The sequence below is a fragment of the Rhinatrema bivittatum genome, chromosome 8 (genome assembly GCF_901001135.1).
Source record: "Rhinatrema bivittatum chromosome 8, aRhiBiv1.1, whole genome shotgun sequence".
In the NCBI taxonomy this organism is placed as follows: Eukaryota; Metazoa; Chordata; class Amphibia; order Gymnophiona; family Rhinatrematidae; genus Rhinatrema; species Rhinatrema bivittatum.
Genome location: NC_042622.1, coordinates 61,439,166 through 61,456,322, shown reverse-complemented (window position 1 = coordinate 61,456,322; position 17,157 = coordinate 61,439,166). Strand labels below are relative to the sequence as shown.

The 17,157-nt window shown below is 45.5% G+C and overlaps 1 protein-coding gene across 3 annotated transcripts in view; it reads left to right on the top strand.

Moving 5' to 3' along the window:
- The window catches only part of SOGA1 (suppressor of glucose, autophagy associated 1), a 172,346-nt gene that overhangs the window by 34,289 nt on the left and 120,900 nt on the right, over positions 1-17,157 (top strand). For all 3 annotated transcript variants that reach the window (XM_029611716.1, XM_029611715.1, XM_029611714.1), the window contains exon 3: positions 7,623-7,781. In XM_029611716.1, the coding sequence (XP_029467576.1) occupies positions 7,623-7,781 (159 nt within the window). The remainder of the gene's footprint in view (positions 1-7,622; positions 7,782-17,157) is intronic.

Genomic DNA, 17,157 nt, shown 5'->3' with positions numbered 1-17,157 from the left:
AGGCTAGAGGAGGTATCACTGACAGGCTTGGATCGGGGCCGATGGCAAGCGGAGGTCGTGGCAAGCAATGTAGAATTCTGGACATGGAGAAGTCTGTAGCGTAGTCAATCAAGGCAATGGTCAGGGCACGGAGAAGGCAGGCGTGGTCAAGCATAGCAGAGGTCCGGGGCTGGAGATAGGCTGAAGAGTAGTCAAAGCAGAGTCGAAATCCAGAGAGTCAGTCCAACACATAGACAGGGCAGGAACGAGGAAGACAGGAACCGGGAACCACGGGAGTCAGGAACACGAAGTAGAGAGGATTCTCTATCAGCAATGAGAACTCGGAGTAAGAGGAGACCTGTTGCAAAGGAAACGCTATGGAGCGAGGCCTGAACTTATATACACTGAAGAGTCTGACGTCAACATCCAGGGCTATGGCCAGGTTCCTGCCGCGGGCCCTTTAAAAGGATTAGCGATGCAAGCGCGCCTAGGGAGGGGTGCGGCGCCGATGGCGGCATCTCTCCATGGGCCACGTGGAGAGGCCCGATGAGCAAGGGCATCTTGGCTGGCAACCCTGGGGACCATGGCAGAGCTGGAGGCACTAGAGGTGACCCGAGGTCGGAGCTGGCGGCCTACCGCTGCCAGTGAAGAGGAACCAGGAGCTGCAGTCCGAGTAAGAAGGTGAGAGGACCACGTCGCGGATCTGCCGCGGGCGGCACGCGTAAGACATAGTCCAGAATCTGGTCCTGGGAAGTCTGCCACTGGGAGAAAGTGGGAAAATTTGTATGTGTTCATCTGCTGAAGTGTGAGTACTGGGAAAAAGACCAAAAGAAACTGTAATTTTTACTGCGACCAAGGATCACCTGGAGGAAGAAGGACCAGAGAGCTAACCTTGGGAGTGACTTACAGTGTATGAGATCTGCCTATCTGAAGAATATGGCACTATGTTATTTGTATGTGGATTTGCTTGCTATTTCCTCTGTGGACTTTGTTGATTTGCTGAAACCTTTTTTTTTTTTTCAATTTGGAGTACCCACTTAGTCTGGACTGTGAATTCATTTTTAAGGTACCCTCTGCCTAGTTTGGCCTTGCAGGAGAACTTGCCTTCTTTCCATAGGACCCAGAGAACATTTCCCTCCACTCTGGCTGGGTGAAGCCAGCACTCCCCAGCCTGGGGATGGTGACCCTGCATGAAGAGGGGGTTACACTTTAAAATGACACTGGCCAAAACACGGCTAGTTGGACCTGCTGAATTTGGCAGGGGAAACATATTTATTGCCTATTAAAGCATTTTCACATCAGAGAGCTAGCTTAGATCTAAACTCATGCATTTTATCTCTGCCCGAGAGAAGGGCTTTGCTTCCTGCTTACATTTTCCTGTTCAGATGATTGAGCTGCCAGAAAATATGTGCAAGGCAAGCAAACTTTGTGCACCCTTCTCAGTGACAGATTTTGTCTTCTGCTGCTTCTAGGTACTGTCGGTACAGATGCCATACCAACCCTACTCCTGGACCTCTGAAACCTTCCACCCCCCCAGCAGACCTGTGACTTCCTCCTCTCCTTCTGACTCCCGTTCCCAAGTAATTAAGCTCCCAACCACTTCCTCCAGCTTGGCCTCCAATTATTTCCGTCCCTCCTGGCCCCCAGGCGACTTTGGGGGCTCTGTCTCTGGTGCTGTCCCTGCAGGGTCTGAGTCAGCCTGCAGCCATGCCTGTGCCCTGCACTGCCGTGTTCTTGCTCCTTCCAGGCTTCTGTGCTGGAGAGGCGGGGCCTGTGAATTTGGGGTCGTGGGCTGACTCAGTCCCCGCATATGCTGCCTTGTGAGAACAGCAGTGCTGGCATTGAGGGTAGATGGGGGAGGGAGGCCAGAATCGGAGAACCAGCTGGAGAGAAGGGGGTGGGAATCAAACTGGATGAGGCCTGCAAGGTGCAGGAACTTTGCTACGCTAGGCACAGGCATAAATCCAGACCTGACATTCTTTATCAGCAAACAAGTCAACGTACGCCAGCTCCTCAGTTATTAAGATTTTCAATTCCTACTTGTTCATGCCAACATAGTTTTTCCACTGGAAAGCCTGTGCAATAGCACATGCAGATGCTCTGCTTTCATCTCCACGCACAAGGAGAAAAGGTGACTTTTCACAGGCTATGCTTTTATGTTGTCAATCTTTAATGCTCCTTCTAGTAGTAAAGAGAGTTCTTCAGATAATGTTTTAGCCACAAGGGCTAGAAACAGAGGGTCGCCAGCACAGCGGGCATTTGATCTTTGATCTTGCTTACAAATCCTTTCAGCTTCCCTGTCCTTGAAGCAGCTCTGTCTCTGCAAACACTCAGGCGTTTTTTGGTTTTTTTTCCCAGTGTAGCTCTCTGTTTAAGATACTCCATTGTCACCCTGAAAATTCTTCTCTGGTTGTTTTACCTGGCAGCTGTTTGCAAAATAAAGCATTTTGTTTTTATGCAGTCTCCACCAATGAAGCTGACATTAGCCAAGAGCTGAGCATTGACTCGTCAAGCCACAATACAAATTTTCCATCTGATTGCATTTTTTTCCTGAAACGACAGTTTCACTGTCAGCAGACATGTCATCAGTGTGCAGACTTATATTGTCTGAGAGGGGCACCTTTGCACATTCTTTGACTGCATCTAAACCTTACATTACTCTCCCAATGTCCTTGCATGCTGGCAGAATTAAAGACTCCATGATTAGATGTGGCTTTTTTTTGTCTTTACAACCAGTTCAGTGACCAGGTAGCTTGCACCCTTACACTTCCTTTAATCATCTGCATCTGGTTTTCACTTTTATTCCTTTTTATATTTGTTAGTAAGAGGTGGGTACTTGGTTGCAAGATGTCATTTCTTTGACTATAAACCACAAGCAACCGAGCTATGGCCAGCATTCAAACTGGTTATATAGAAATCCAACACAAATGCTGGTATTGAGTAATACAGTCCCAACACTTCACTCAGGTGTATAAATATATAGTTTCATTTATTCAAAAATTGGCAACTCCATTGTTATAATGCATAGTCTTTCACGGTGTTTCAATGGAGTTGCCAATTTTTGAATAAATGAAACTATATATTTATACACCTGAGTGAAGTGTTGGGACTGTATTACTCAATACCAGCATTTGTGTTGGATTTCTATATTTCTTTGACTATGACATGATTTGAAAGGTTATCCTTGTACACAGGGCAAAATGAATGATAGGGCAAAATGAATGAAGGGTCACTGGTAAAACGACTACAAAAAAAATCCATAATGCAAATTACTCTCTCCCAGTGTTGACGGCTCACCATATTTACTTTCTTCTGCTCGCATTCAGCTTCGTTGCTGCAAGTGAATGTGGAAACATCAGAATCTTTCCTTTTCAAATATTTATCCATTTTCCATTCCACTATTCAGTGTCAATAAATATGAAAGATCACATTTGTAGTGAATCATATTACCTGCATTGTATGTAACTATATTTTAATTCTAAGTTTTATGTGAATGTGCAGGTATTGTGATCAGACTTTCAATTTCTGATAGGTTGACATTTGAAAAAATAGAATTCTATCTTCCTTAAAGGTTTTTGCTCATCAGGTTCTTTGTTTTAGTTTATATGAAATGTATAAACCCAGTTTTGGCTCATAGCTCCAAACGTAACTCAGATTCTCAGAAGCTGTTTTTCAGGTTTATTTCTTTATGCTATCCATTTCTTAACCACTCTTCCAAAAACATTGCTCAGAGTGATGCACAGAAACATCAAATCTGCAAACACCTTTTTAACAGTAAAATGCACAAACATTAAAATGGTAACAAAAAATACATGCTTCACCCACAGAAGAAAACAAGAGCCCAAAGATAAAAAGACTCCTACAATCCCTTATAAAATCCACTTCCTCACAGGATATTATAAAATTAAACTCTGCTTCGTACTTCATAAACCAAACTAAACAGTAACAATCGTGCCCTTCTCCATAAACTCAGCTGAACTTCATAAGTGGTGGAAGTCCATCTGCCCCGGTCTGTCCACTCCCTTATTTTGTTTGGGCTGCATCTTTGCAAAATCAGCATGGGAAGTGCTGCTGGCTAGCATTGGAAATTAGTATTGGATCAGCGAGAGCTGGGATGGACTCCAGCTTCTGTGATGAGCCCCTGCACACGACGTTACAGTAACCCAGGCTTCCAGTTACCAATGGCTGGATTACAGTGGCAAGATTTGTAGTCTCCACCAAAAGCTTTATTTGTCGTATTGATCTCAATTGTCCCAACGCAGCCTGCAAAACTGCAGTGATTTGCAGTTCCATTGTTAACTTTGGGTCCAAATGAACCCTCAAATTCGTGATGCCCTGTTTTGACTGGCAATACTAGTATCTTCAGTGCAAATTCTCAAATTATGATCTGGTTCTCGGGATTTTCCCACCCGCTGTACTCTGGTTTGGGTTCAGTTTTAATTTGTCTCTTACTCACTTTACTTTTGCAACAATACGTCGAGTAAACTCTGTCCAGAGTACTAAAATCGTTCTTTCTCCAATGCAGAGCTGAATATCATCCATGTAAAGGGAGTAGAGTATCCCAGACTTCTTAATAAAACTGCAGCGTAGCCTGATAGTTATTAAACAGGACCAGAGACAGCCCTGACCCCTGCGGCGCCCTGACTTACATGGACCCAAAACCACCCTGGGCGTTCTTTCACGCAGGAAGGAAGTGAAACATTTCCTCCTATCCGTACTTCTGTCAGTTGTTTTAGCAAAGTCTGATGGTTTGCCATGTCAGAGGCAGTGGATAAGTTCTAAAAAAAAAAAAAAAAGACTCCCATGGTAAAGCCTCGGTCCAGGTCTCAGTGGGGCTTGTCTAAAAATGTCAATCAGACCATCTCCACACTATGCCTACATCCCAAACTGGAAATGATAAATATCTAAAAAGTACGTCTCATCTAGACATTCCTGTTCTTGTTGTAGCTGCCGTTTCTAGAACGTTCCTCCGAGCATGGAAGATTGAACACTAGGTCTGATCTAACGAGGGCTTTTTCAGCCAGGGCTTTTACTAACTGGTATGGAGCCCTCCTGACCGATAAAGCATTCACCACCCGGTGGATCCATTCCCCTCACCCTCTCTCAGTGTCCCAACCAGCCACGAGGGACGTGGATCCAATTCACACGTCATCGGTTTTCCAGTATTCAGAATATGTATAGTGCCACCCCACTATTCTTGGTAGACTTTAATGATTTTTCTCTCTAAAATGATCTGCAAACCGATTGTACTGTGGTAATCGATAACCTGTAATTAAAATCTGCCATTTCACCAGAGGAATGGCGGGTAGCTAGTGTAATACCAATTTTTAAAAAGGGCTCCAGGATGATCCTGGAAACTACTGCTGGACAAAATGACGGTAATGATTGCTAATAGCATTGCTGGGTTTGATGGGCTAGAGCCAGCATACATTTAGCAGAGGGACCTTGTGTGTCACTGATGCATTGGAATTCTTTGTAACTTTAAATATGCATGCGTATCAGTCGATACAGTGTGTCTGGATTTTCAGAAATCATTGCATGAAATCCCTCGTACAAGTCTCTCGTGTGCTTACGTTTGCCTTGGAAAGGGTGAGCGTAGAAATAGCTGCTAATTCATGCACTCTTCTTTTCCATGTGGCAGCCGCAGTCACTGGAAATGGAAATATTTAATAAACTGTAGTGCTTCTCCTATTAAGTTTCTCCTTTCTGCTTTAATAACGCCCACTGTGTTTTCTTTTGCTCTACTCCCTAACTATGGCAACACATTAGAGGCTTCCCAGGAGATGCATTACAGTAGCCTTGTAAAAGAACCACATTGCCTGTTTTTAGAAGCAGTCGGGCTTGTCGCTGCTGTGAACACTGGCAGCTCTGGAGGGAAGGCTTGAAAGAGAGAGGGACATGGAGTGGAGGGGGGGAGGGAAGGAAACCGCAAAGAAATAAGGGAAGGAGTGACACAAGGAGAGGGGCCAGAAGGAGGGGAAATGGATAAGGGAATCACAAGGGAGAGAGTGTGGCAGAGGAGGGTAGGGAGAGGGGCAGAGGAGCCACAGGGCAGGGAGATGCGGATGGGAGGGTGGCAGATGACGGTCACACAAAAAGGAGGGGAGAGAAACGGAGGGCGAACCGAGAAGGAAGGGGAGAGGGACAGAGGGGGGATGAGAAAAGAGCTGGGGGAAAAGGGATAGGGGAAGCCACAGTGGAGGGAGTGGAGAGGTAGAACGAAGAGAAGGTTTTAAGAAGCAATGGGAGTGAAGAGGGACTAACAGATTGAGCACAAAGGGAAAGGGACAGAGAAGGTAGGAAGAAGGAAGACTTAGAGCCAAAGAGGACACGAAGGAGAGCTTGGGAGGGGGTAAAGAAAAGAAGAAGACAACTGTCTTTGTGGGAGGGACTGAGAGAGAGATGGCTGCATGGGAGCTCGATTCCCTGTAAGGTGCACGGCCATTCATGCTGCAGCTCACCCAGCGCAGGACCAGGCGCAGCTTACAGAGCAGTAGGAGCCTGCGCTGCTGCTGCTGCTTCTCTCCGTCTGTGCCAGCCCCGCGAGCAGGTCCAAAATTCACAGGCTGGCACAATTGGATGGGGCAGTGGCAGTGATGGCACAGGCTCCCGCTGCCCCACCAGCTCTGCTGAGTCCTGCACGGGATGAGAGAAGGGGGGTGAAAGAACTGGCGGGGAGAGGCGGAGAAGGGAGACAACACAGAGGGATTCAGAGGGTTATGAGCAGAGGGGTTAGAGTACTGGGATGGGAAAGGGGAGAGGGATGAGTGTATGGTGGGGTGAGTGGGAGATCATTGGAGAGAGAGAAAGGGGTGGAAACTGTGTAGGAGGGAGAGAGAGGGAGAGTGATCTGAGTACTAAGTGGGAAATGCATGGAGCTGGTGGTGGTGGGTGTTTTGGGAGGCTCATAATGAAAACCTGCACTAGGCCCCAATGATTGCTCTGCCACTGGGATCAGGCAGGGAGGGGCATCACCAGCAGTGGGATGGGCAGATGTGGGGAGGCAGGGGAATCATGCGGGGGCAGATGTGATAATGACAGCACAACAACAATATGGTAGGAAGGAACAGAGAGGCAAGAGGAAGATGCTGGGGATGGGGAGTGATAAGTGGTAGGCATATGGAGGGGGGGGCAGGGGGAAGAGGGACCTCCCGCAGCCACCAGCTTACAAAATGTATGTGTCCAACAGTAGGGCAGACCTGCACCCAGTCTGGAAAAAATTAGAAGGAGCATTGAATGAGAGTGAAAAACCAAAGTGGAAAGTCTGGGATGCTGCGATAAAGGAATACGATGGGGATAGAGATCTGAGAAGTAAAAAATAGAGGAGATACAAAAAAAAATGAGGTGCATGAAGTAATGGATGAAAGAAGCAGCAAAGAGATGGGGAGAAGTGACATGGAAGGTAAGAGGGGGAGCAACATGGAAAGAATATCAGGGAAAGGAATCAGGAGAAGCCAGATTCTGAAAGCAGAGGAGGGCGAAAACTAGGCAAAAGGTAATCATGTTTCTTTTTAATTTAAATATCTGGTCATGTGATTGTGGAAAGATTGGAATTACCTTATGCATTTTTCTGAACACTAACCGTAATACCCGACATCGGTAGTGTCGTTCAGTTGTAATAGTGCACCGGTGGTTGTTTGCAGGTGGCTAAAGATGTCTCTGTTCGCCTCCACAATGAGTTGGAGGTTGTGGAGAAGAAGAGGATTAAACTGGAAGAGGAGAACGAAGAGCTGCGACAGAGGCTCATCGAACTGGAGCTGGGGAAGCAGGTGATGCAGAACGAGATGGACAAATGGAAAGAGGTGAGCGGATATGCCTTTGAGCAGTGTGTCCCTTCCTTTGGGGGGGGGGGGGTTTGCTGAGGTGGAGAGGGGTGGTCCTTCCTCTGGGGAGAACAGCTGAAGAGCGGAGGGCAGCCCGATGAGGAGAAGAGCTGTCAGTAAAATTGTGTTCCCCCCCCCCAGGTGTTCATGAAACCTGGGGTTAAACACCAAAACAAGACAAGCTGTTTGGGGAAATGTCATTGCTTTCCACTGCTCCACTATGTCCAGAGCCCTTGGTTTCCAGCAGCAGATTTTTCAAGATTCTGCGGCAAGAATTAGTCTATAAAATCATGAGAGGTCTAGAACGGGTAAATGTGAATCACTCCATGAAGTTAGCAAGCAGCACATTTAAAACTACTCGGAGAAAATTCTTTTTTACTCGGCGCACAATTAAGCTCTGGAATTCATTGCCAGAGGATGTGGTTAGTGTAGCTAGGTTTAAAAAAGGTTTGGATAAATTCCTGGAGGAAAAGTCCATAAACTGTTATTAATCAAGTTGACTTGGGGAATAGCCACGGCTATTAATTGCATCAGTAGCATGGGATCTTCTTAGTTTTTGGGTAATTGCCAGGTTCTTATGGCCTGGATTGGCCTCTGTTGGAAACAGGATGCTGGGCTTGATGGACCCTTGGTCTGACCCAGTATGGCATGTTCTTATGTTCAAAACAATTTTATATTGAAAATCACTGGGCAACAAATTTTCACAAAAGTCATGTTACTGAAATGAAATTAGTCAATTCTTATAAATTTCCATGTGCTAAACACGAATGTGACTGTGAAAATGCAAAATTGGCTCTAGTATTTTTGTAATATGCAATAATATAATTACATCTTGAACTGTATGCCAATAGTAGGAGACCTATGGTTAATACCGTTTGAAAAATGAAGTCATAGACTACGTCTTAGATTTCTTTGCTTGTCTCTTGTACACCTGTTCGGGAGCATCTCTGCGGAGTGTCCAGCAGTAGTCAGCCAGCATGGTAGTGGACCATTTTCCCTGGTATCTTCTTTCCATTGTTGCGATATCCTGATGAAAACGTTCGCTGTGTTCATCACTAACCATACCACAATTGTCAGGAAAGAAATTCAGATGAGAATGCATGAAATGGATCTTTAGAGACATATTACAGCCAAATTTATGATACTGCATCAGCATGCATTCTACAAGTTCCTTGTAGTTTTCTGCCCTAACATTCCCGAGGAAGTTTGTAGACACTAGGCGAAAAGCATTCCATGTTTCTTTCGCATCACCCTGCAGCAAGTTGTCGAACCGGTCATCTTTGAAGAGCTCTCTAATCTGAGGACCCACAAAAACTCCCTCTTTAATCTTTGCCTCGCTGAGTCAAGGGAAGTTTTCATGCAGGTATCAGAAAGCTGGCGAAGTCCGGTCCATGGCTTTCACGAAGTTCTTCATCAACCCTAGTTTGATGTGAAGGGGTGGTAGCAGGATTTTGTGAGCCTCGACAAGAGCTGGATGCTGGATATTCTTCTGTCCAACTGCTAAATTTTGTCTGCGAGGCCATTCCTTCCGCAAGTAGTGCAGTTCCCTTGATCGACTATCCCATTCAGATATGAAACACATGTATTTTGTATATCCCTGCTGCATTCCCGTTAAAAGGGCAACTACCTTCAAATCACAACAGATGTGCCAGCAGCTGTACTTGTTATATTGAATGCAATTCAGTAGCTGCTGTAAGTTATGGTACGTCTTTTTCGTGTAGACAGCGTGCGCTACTGGAATAGATGGAAGATGGTTTCCATTGTGCAAAAGCACAGCCTTAAGACTCAGTTTTGATGAGTCTATAAATAGTCTCCATTCTTGTGGGTCATGAGTGATTTCTAAGGCATTCATGAGGCCCTCAATATCGGAACAGAACACCAGATTACCTTCCTTTCTGAAGAAAGGCTCCAACTGCTCGTGGCGCTTTCAATATGAAGTAATTGTGACATCTTCTTCTAGAAGATTCCATTGTTGGAGTCTTGAACCTAGCAATTCTGCCTTGTTCTTTGATAAGTCCAAATCACGAACCAGGTCATTTAGTTCTTCCTGTGTTATTCTGTGTGGGGTTGATGATGTACCACAATGAAAATCTGGATCACTGGATGCTAACTGAGCAGGAGAAGAACAGGTCGGCTCATGCTCGTCCTCATCAGCTGAATCAAGAGAGTAATCTGCTGGAGGTGCCGGAATAGGAAGTCCCTCACCATGTAGAACTGGTCTCAATGCGGATGGAATGTTCGGGTAGAATATTAGCGACTTCTTTTTCTTCGTTATTCCGACGGAAACAGGAGGAACCAAGCAGAAGTAACAGTCACTTATGTGATTCTGCGGCTCTCTCCACACCATGGGGACTGCAAACGGCATTGACGGTCTTGTGCCATTCAACCACTGTGAAAGCTGTGTTGCACATGTAGCACAGCATATATGCGGCGCCCAAGGCTTGTCTTGGTCGCCAATCTTGCATCCGAAATAAAGATGATATGCCTTCTTCACTTGAGAAGTTATACTTTTCTTCTGCTTCGCAAATGTCACTTCCCCACAAATATAACAGAAATTGTCCACGGTATTAACACAGTTTCGAGGCATTAGTATTCTGTAATTAATTTACCTAAATGGATAAAATAGAAACAGTTTTATGCAACAGTAGTTTCAGCTGTATCCCACGAAGTCTGGAATATTTCAAATGCTCACCCTTTCTGACTGGGCTTCATATAGTACACTGCTGACGTCAGCTTACTCAGCAGCAGCATGGCAGTAGAACAGCATTGCATCAGAAAATGATGTAATAAACTCTGGATGATGTGTGCATGATGGTATTATGCAATATGATGCAATATTACATCATTCCAGGCTTATTTAGGATGTTGTTACAGTCCTACTGGATAAATTTACACTACTAAACATAGAAAGTGAACTATATTAAATATCTTCAAAACGAGAGCCAATAAAAACTTTTCATGGTTATATTCGTGTTCAGCACATCAAGATACTACAGAGTAGGACCTTTTTAGGTCAGTAACACTTTCATTGTTGCCCAGTGAAACCTTTCACATTATTGAAGAATATTTAAACTACATACAAATCAGAATGTGCCAGGTACAAAAATCAGCTATTTATCAAGCAGCCATATAATTACCAACTTTTAACTGTGACATGTCACTCTTGTTTTGACTTGAAATACAATGCAGCCATCCTTTTCTTGAGAAAGTCCTTGATGCCTTTCCAAATATATGAGCTTCTGTATGTTAAAACTGCCCCCAACATCAAGAGTTTGTCACATTGTTAATTGCACAGAAAGATAAGTGCACGTATATTGGACACGTTATAACAGATAAAAAAGGGTTGAATTATTTCAGGTTTGAAACTTGTCAGCAGTAGTGCCAGTTCATTGATTTATATTCTGCCTTTCAGCCACTGCAAAGTGAATTACATACCTGGGTGGCTGTAGGTTGTCGAGGTTTCTATGAATTGACATCGGTGCCCTCTCTGCCAGCTGTTGGGCACCAGCAGTCGCAGACTTCCAAAAAGACAGCCAGGTCGTTGCAGCTGGCATGTGGCTGGCCACAAATGGAGGTGCAAGAACCTTTGTGTAAAGATGAAATTCTTCTAAATTCACTCCATCCAGGAATTATATCAAAATCATGTTTGGTTTCATTTAAGATTTCTTTGAGGGTTCAAGCAACCTGACCAGTTTCTCTGTCTACTTCAACTTCACACCTCCCCCTACCGTTCTCTTTGGGATGGGAGGGAGGGGGAGGGGAAGACAGCAGGAGAGGAGGAGGGGAAAACAGCAGGAGAGGAGGACTGCATTAGGAAGCAGAGTGCCTCTTCTCTCCTCTGATCTGTGTGCTCCAGACTCAGACTTGGCCTCACCTCATTCCCCTCCTGCTTGCCTGGAGTGGGGCCAGAGAAGGAGGAGAGAGCTGGGACTGAAGGCAGGACCCTATGGCGTTCTTCAGGTGATTGAATTAGGAAATGGAGACACTTCAGATTTGTTGATTGTGGGAAAGGTTGGAGCACACTGTTAACCGGCATTTGGACGTCGAAAATGCGCGTCCAACCCCCCCCCCCCCCGAGACTAATAGCGCCCGCAACATGCAAATGCATGTTGATGGCCCTATTAGTCATTCCCGCGCAATACAGTAAGTAAAATGTGCAGCCAAGCTGTATATTTTACTTTAAGAAATGAGCACCTACCCAAAGGTAGGCGTTAATTTCTGCTGGCGCCGGGGAAGTGCACAGAAAAGCAGTAAAAACTGCTTTTCTGTGCACCCTCCGACTTAATATCATGGCGACATTAAGTTGGAGGTCCCAAAAGTTAAAAATAGAAAAAATAAAAAAAATTTAAAAGCGGCCCACGGCTCACGGGTTGAAAACCAGATGCTCAATTTTGCTGGTGTCCGGTTTCCAAACCTGTGGCTGTCAGCGGGCTCAAGAACCGAAGCCAGCAAAATTGAGCGTTGGCTGTCAAACCCGCTGACAGCCGCCGCTCCTGTCCAAAAAGAGGCGCTAGGGACGCGCTAGTGTCCCCAGCGCCTCTTTTTACCGTGGGCCCTAATTAAAATATTTTGGTTTACTGAATCACGCACACAGGACACTGGCCTGTGCGCGGGCTGGGAGAGCGGGCACTCACCCGCTCTCCCGCAAACTTTACTGTATCGGCCTGCATATCTCATTCCTGGCCTCTTGTTTTGTCCATGATTTCATTTAGAACTTTTTTTTTTTTTTTTTTACTAATACTTATTTGAATTGAATTCTTTATCATCTTTACTCCTGTTTTCTGCCCTTGTCTGTCTGTGCTGGCTGCCCTACCCACCTCCCGCCCAGAGAACATCCCTGGGTTGCTGAGATTACGCTGCAGGGTTGCCTGTGCCTCTTGTTGGCTTGCAGGAATGTCGCAGTAGTGGCAGCCACCTTCCCCCTCATCCTTGGGCTTGAATGCACAACCTCTGCAGCGCTTCTAGACTCAACCAGCTCCAAACCCAGATTCCCTGCACCACAGCTCTACAACCTGGGCCTCTTTATTTGCATTTCTCGTTCATGACCATTATTAGGATTCTTAAAATGAAAGATATGTATTAGGACATCATAGCTTGGAAGAATAGAATAAAAGGCTCATGCAATGTTGAATATTCCTGTTGCCAGTCAGCAGAATCGGGAGCCATCACAAAGAGCCTTCTTTGTCTCCCTTACTTGACCCGTGCTGCAGCACCCCTCCCTTCATGCTGCTCTTTGGTTGGTCTCTATGTCCTTGGGGCTGTGAGTACCGTTTTAGCAGCATTCAGAGTCCTGTTTGTCCTAAAGAACAGGAACTGCCACCCAGGTCTCCTGCTTTTCATTACAAAGCAATGCAGTGTCTTCCCTGACTTCCCAGTGTCTTTCTACAATGGAACCTAGCACGGGGAGCATTTCTCAAGATGTTACTTGGACTTCTCAACTTGTTCCCTGTGACTAGCCAGGATTCCCTCTTTTACATGTGCTTATTTTATTGGTATCAATGTGCACTCTGATAGCCAGATACTGTCTTTCCCCATTCAGTAAAGCGAAGTTGCTTAGCTGTAACAGGTATTCTTGGAAGACAGCAGTTCACTAGCCATGTAAGTGGGTCTTGTTACTGTTGCCGAATGGATGATCTTCCAGAGCTTTCTGGAAAGGTCTAAAGGCCTTTATTGCTCATATGTGGGAGCTCCTGCATTTCTGTGGTTTTTACCTGATAAGAGAACAATGCCAGAGGGGAGATGGGAGGCATTGTGACTGGTGAACTGCTGTCTTCAGAGAACATCTGTTACAGGTAAGCAATTTTCTCTGAAGACAATATAAAAAATGTATTTTTATTACATGTCTCACCACCAAAAGGCTTTCAAAGCATGTTACAATCATTAAAATACCAAATCAATACAATTCAAACATATCAAGGGAAAAAAAAGTAAAAACCTAGCCCTTGACATATATGTATCTTTTATTATAGGCCTCACATTCACTACCCCTGCTTAGGGCTGGATTTTCAAAAGGTTACGTGCGCCAGGCCTGTTTTAAAAAAGCCTGCCGATGTGCGTAAAGCCCGGGACGTATGTAAGGGGCGGGGTGGGGGCAGGGGCTGGGGCAGGGCCAGAGGCCTCTGATATGGCGACCATTGCTGCTGTGTTGAAGGATTGCGTGCCGGCAGGTTGCCGGTGCGCGCAACTTGCGCCTGCCCAGAGGCAGGCGTAAAAGGTAAGACTAAAATTTGGGGGGGGGGGGGGTTTAGAGTAGGGCTGGGGGGGGAAAGATTAGGGGAAGGGGTGGAAAGGTCAGGTTAGGGGGAAGGGAAAGGGTGAAGGCAGTGCACCCCCTTGCGCGCGCTGACCCCTGATTTTATAACTTGCGCGCGCTCCTTTTAAAATCTCCCCCTTATTGTTTAACAAGCCAACCCTAGCCCATAATAAAACAAAATGCTGAGAAAAGTACTGTAAAGCAACCGTACCAACTAGCCCCCAACCCCTTACTCTAATACAAAATTGAAATCAGGTGAAGGTGTGCGAAAAGAGCCGTATCTTTAGGTCACAGCAGAAAATAACGGGGTCGGTCTGAAGACTTAAGTGATTTGGGCATAGAATTCCAAATACAAGGAACGCCTGTGTCCTGGTTGATTCCCACCTTGTGTCCCTTAGAGAAGGGGCCACCAATCATGCATTTTGGGTAGATCTAAGGGCCCAGCAGGGAAATACCTGAACAGCCCTTCTCTCAGATAGCGAGGATCTTGTCATGCAGGGCTGTAAAGATCAACCAAAGAGACTTACAAACTATTGTAAACTCAGTTGATAACCATTGCAGTTTGCTTAAAACTGGACAAGTATGATCATGTCGCCTGCTATCGGGCAGCAGTATTCTTTATTTATTACAGTTTGCATAGGATCTTTTTTTCGGAAGCTCAAAGTATAAAGCTGTTAGCATTGCCTAGCCTAGACATAATACATGCCCGAATCAATGTAGCCAGACTGTGTCCGTCCAAGAAAGTACTTAACTGGCAGATCAAACGAGAATGTAAACAAGATGAACGAGTCATTGCTGAAATGTGAGTGCTTGTTGTGGTAAGATCTGTATCCAGAATGATTTTAAGACTTTTTCTACAGATCTTCCACAGTCACAGGCACCCCATCCAAAACCAGACTAAGGTCAGCAGTTGAGGGGAAGATTTCACCACTAACACCTTGGTCCTCTTGGGTTTAACATCAGTGTATTTCAAAGCATCCAAGTCAAGCAAGTTCACCTAACCACACAAGTGGGATTTCCTAGCTAAGGGTTGTTTTCAGTAAAATATGGAAACAAACCAGATCCGAAAATGGATGGGAAACGTGTTTTTTTATTGTGAAAAAATTTTATAACATGAACACAGTCTGACATAATAAAATGGATCCTAGAGGGATAAAGTTTAGCTCTATGTCTCAAAGAATGGACAGTCCAAAGCTACTTAGAAAATAGCCACTGCTATTATTGGCATCAGTAGCGTGGGATCTTCTTAGCGTTTGGGTACTTGCCAGGTTCTCATGGCCTGGATTGGCCTCTGTTGGAAACAGGATGCTGGGCTTGATGGACCCTTGGTCTGACCCAGTATGGCAACTTCTTATGTTCTTATGATCTTACTATCCACTAAGAGGCCATATCCATAGCAATGAAGTGAATGTCTGGACTGAACTCCCATGGCATAGCCTTGCAAATCTTTTCAATGGAGATAAACCCTAGATGTGCCATGACCCTAACATTGGGGCCGATTCAGTAAAATCGCGGGAGAGCGGACGAACGCCTGCTCTCCCGGTGCGCGTGATTCAGTATGTAAATTAGGTGGTGCGGTAGAAACGGGCAAAAGTAGGTGCTAGGGACACTAGCATGTCCCTAGCGCCTCCTTTTGACCCGGAGCGGCGGCTATCAGCGGGTTTGACAGCCGAGGCTCAATTTTGCCGGCGTCGGTTCTCGAGCCCGCTGACTGCCACAGGCTCGGAAACCAGACACCAGCAAAATTGAGCGTCCGGTTTTCGGCCCGACAGTCGCCGGCCCATTTAAAAAAAAATTTTCTTTTTTTTTTTTACTTTTTTTACTCTTTGGTTTTTACTGCTTTTCTGTGCACTTTCCGGGTGCCGGCAGAAACTAGCGCCTACCATTGGGTAGGCGCTAATTTCTTAAAGTAAAATGTGCGGCTTGGCTGCACATTTTACTTACTGTATCACGTGGGCATACCTAATAGGGCCATCAACATGCATTTGCATGTTGAGGGCACTATTAGGTGCTGCAGGTTGGACGCGCGTTTTCCGCCCCTTACTGAATAAGGGATAAGGGAAAACGCACATCCAAGGGCAGGTTAATAGTGTGCTCTGTCAGCGCGCATTGTACTGTATCGGCCTGAAGGTAAGTAGGAACCTTTGTTTTCAGTTTAAACCAATTTTCACCCATAAATTCCCAGATTTTTCCAAAGGTGACAATCAGTTTAAATCGATATTCACCCTAATTTTGGGCTGATTAAAAAGCTGCTCCAGAGCTGTAGATGCATCGTTTCAAAACCCTCAATCACTGCTGGAAGCCACTGTGTGCCAAAGCGCATGCTGTGTTTGTTTCACCCTTCACTAGTGAAAGCTCTCACCCTTCAGTGCCGCCCATGCCATGTTTCAAGTCCCACCTCCTCACCCACCAAGCATTCAAAGTGCCTGCTGACGGGTACCGTGAATGCAAGCAGGCCATGTCCACCAGTAGCACTTCCTGGCAGGCTCCCTGGCAGTGCAGTGCAGTGCTGCGCAGTGCTGCAGAGCAGGAGGATGGGTGGGTGGGTGGGTGGGGGGAGGGAGTATAGAGAGAGGGGCATGTAAGGCAGGGGATGGGGAGGCAGCTGAGTGAGTGGGTGGGGGAATCTGTTGTTGTTATTTTATTGTCCTGGCTTCCATCCACCAAAATAAACTCCGATATTTACCCAGAAAAATGAAGAGTCCTTTTTTTCCAACTGATTTTCTCCTGTTTTTTGTTCTTGTCATAATAAATCCTGAATTAATTCCTGGGAAAAATAAAGAACAATAAAAACCGAAAATGAAAGTCCCTAATTATAAGCCATATGACATGCCCCTCTAAGGTTAGACCTTCCTAGGCAGAAGAAAAGAGATGCAATCTGCTGTCTAGTTAGAAATCCAAAGCCTGTTAGGGGAGACAAAAACATAACATTGAGTGGACTATCTAGGTTTTACTTCATGCTAGGTAGAAGGTGACAGCTTTCTTGCAATAATGAGAATGGACGTTTCCCCTTTGCAGAAATGTTGCCATCAAACCAGTCCCGATGGTGAGAAGTGAGGCCAATAGGTTGCTCACTCACTGCATGGATAGATCATTTTAAAG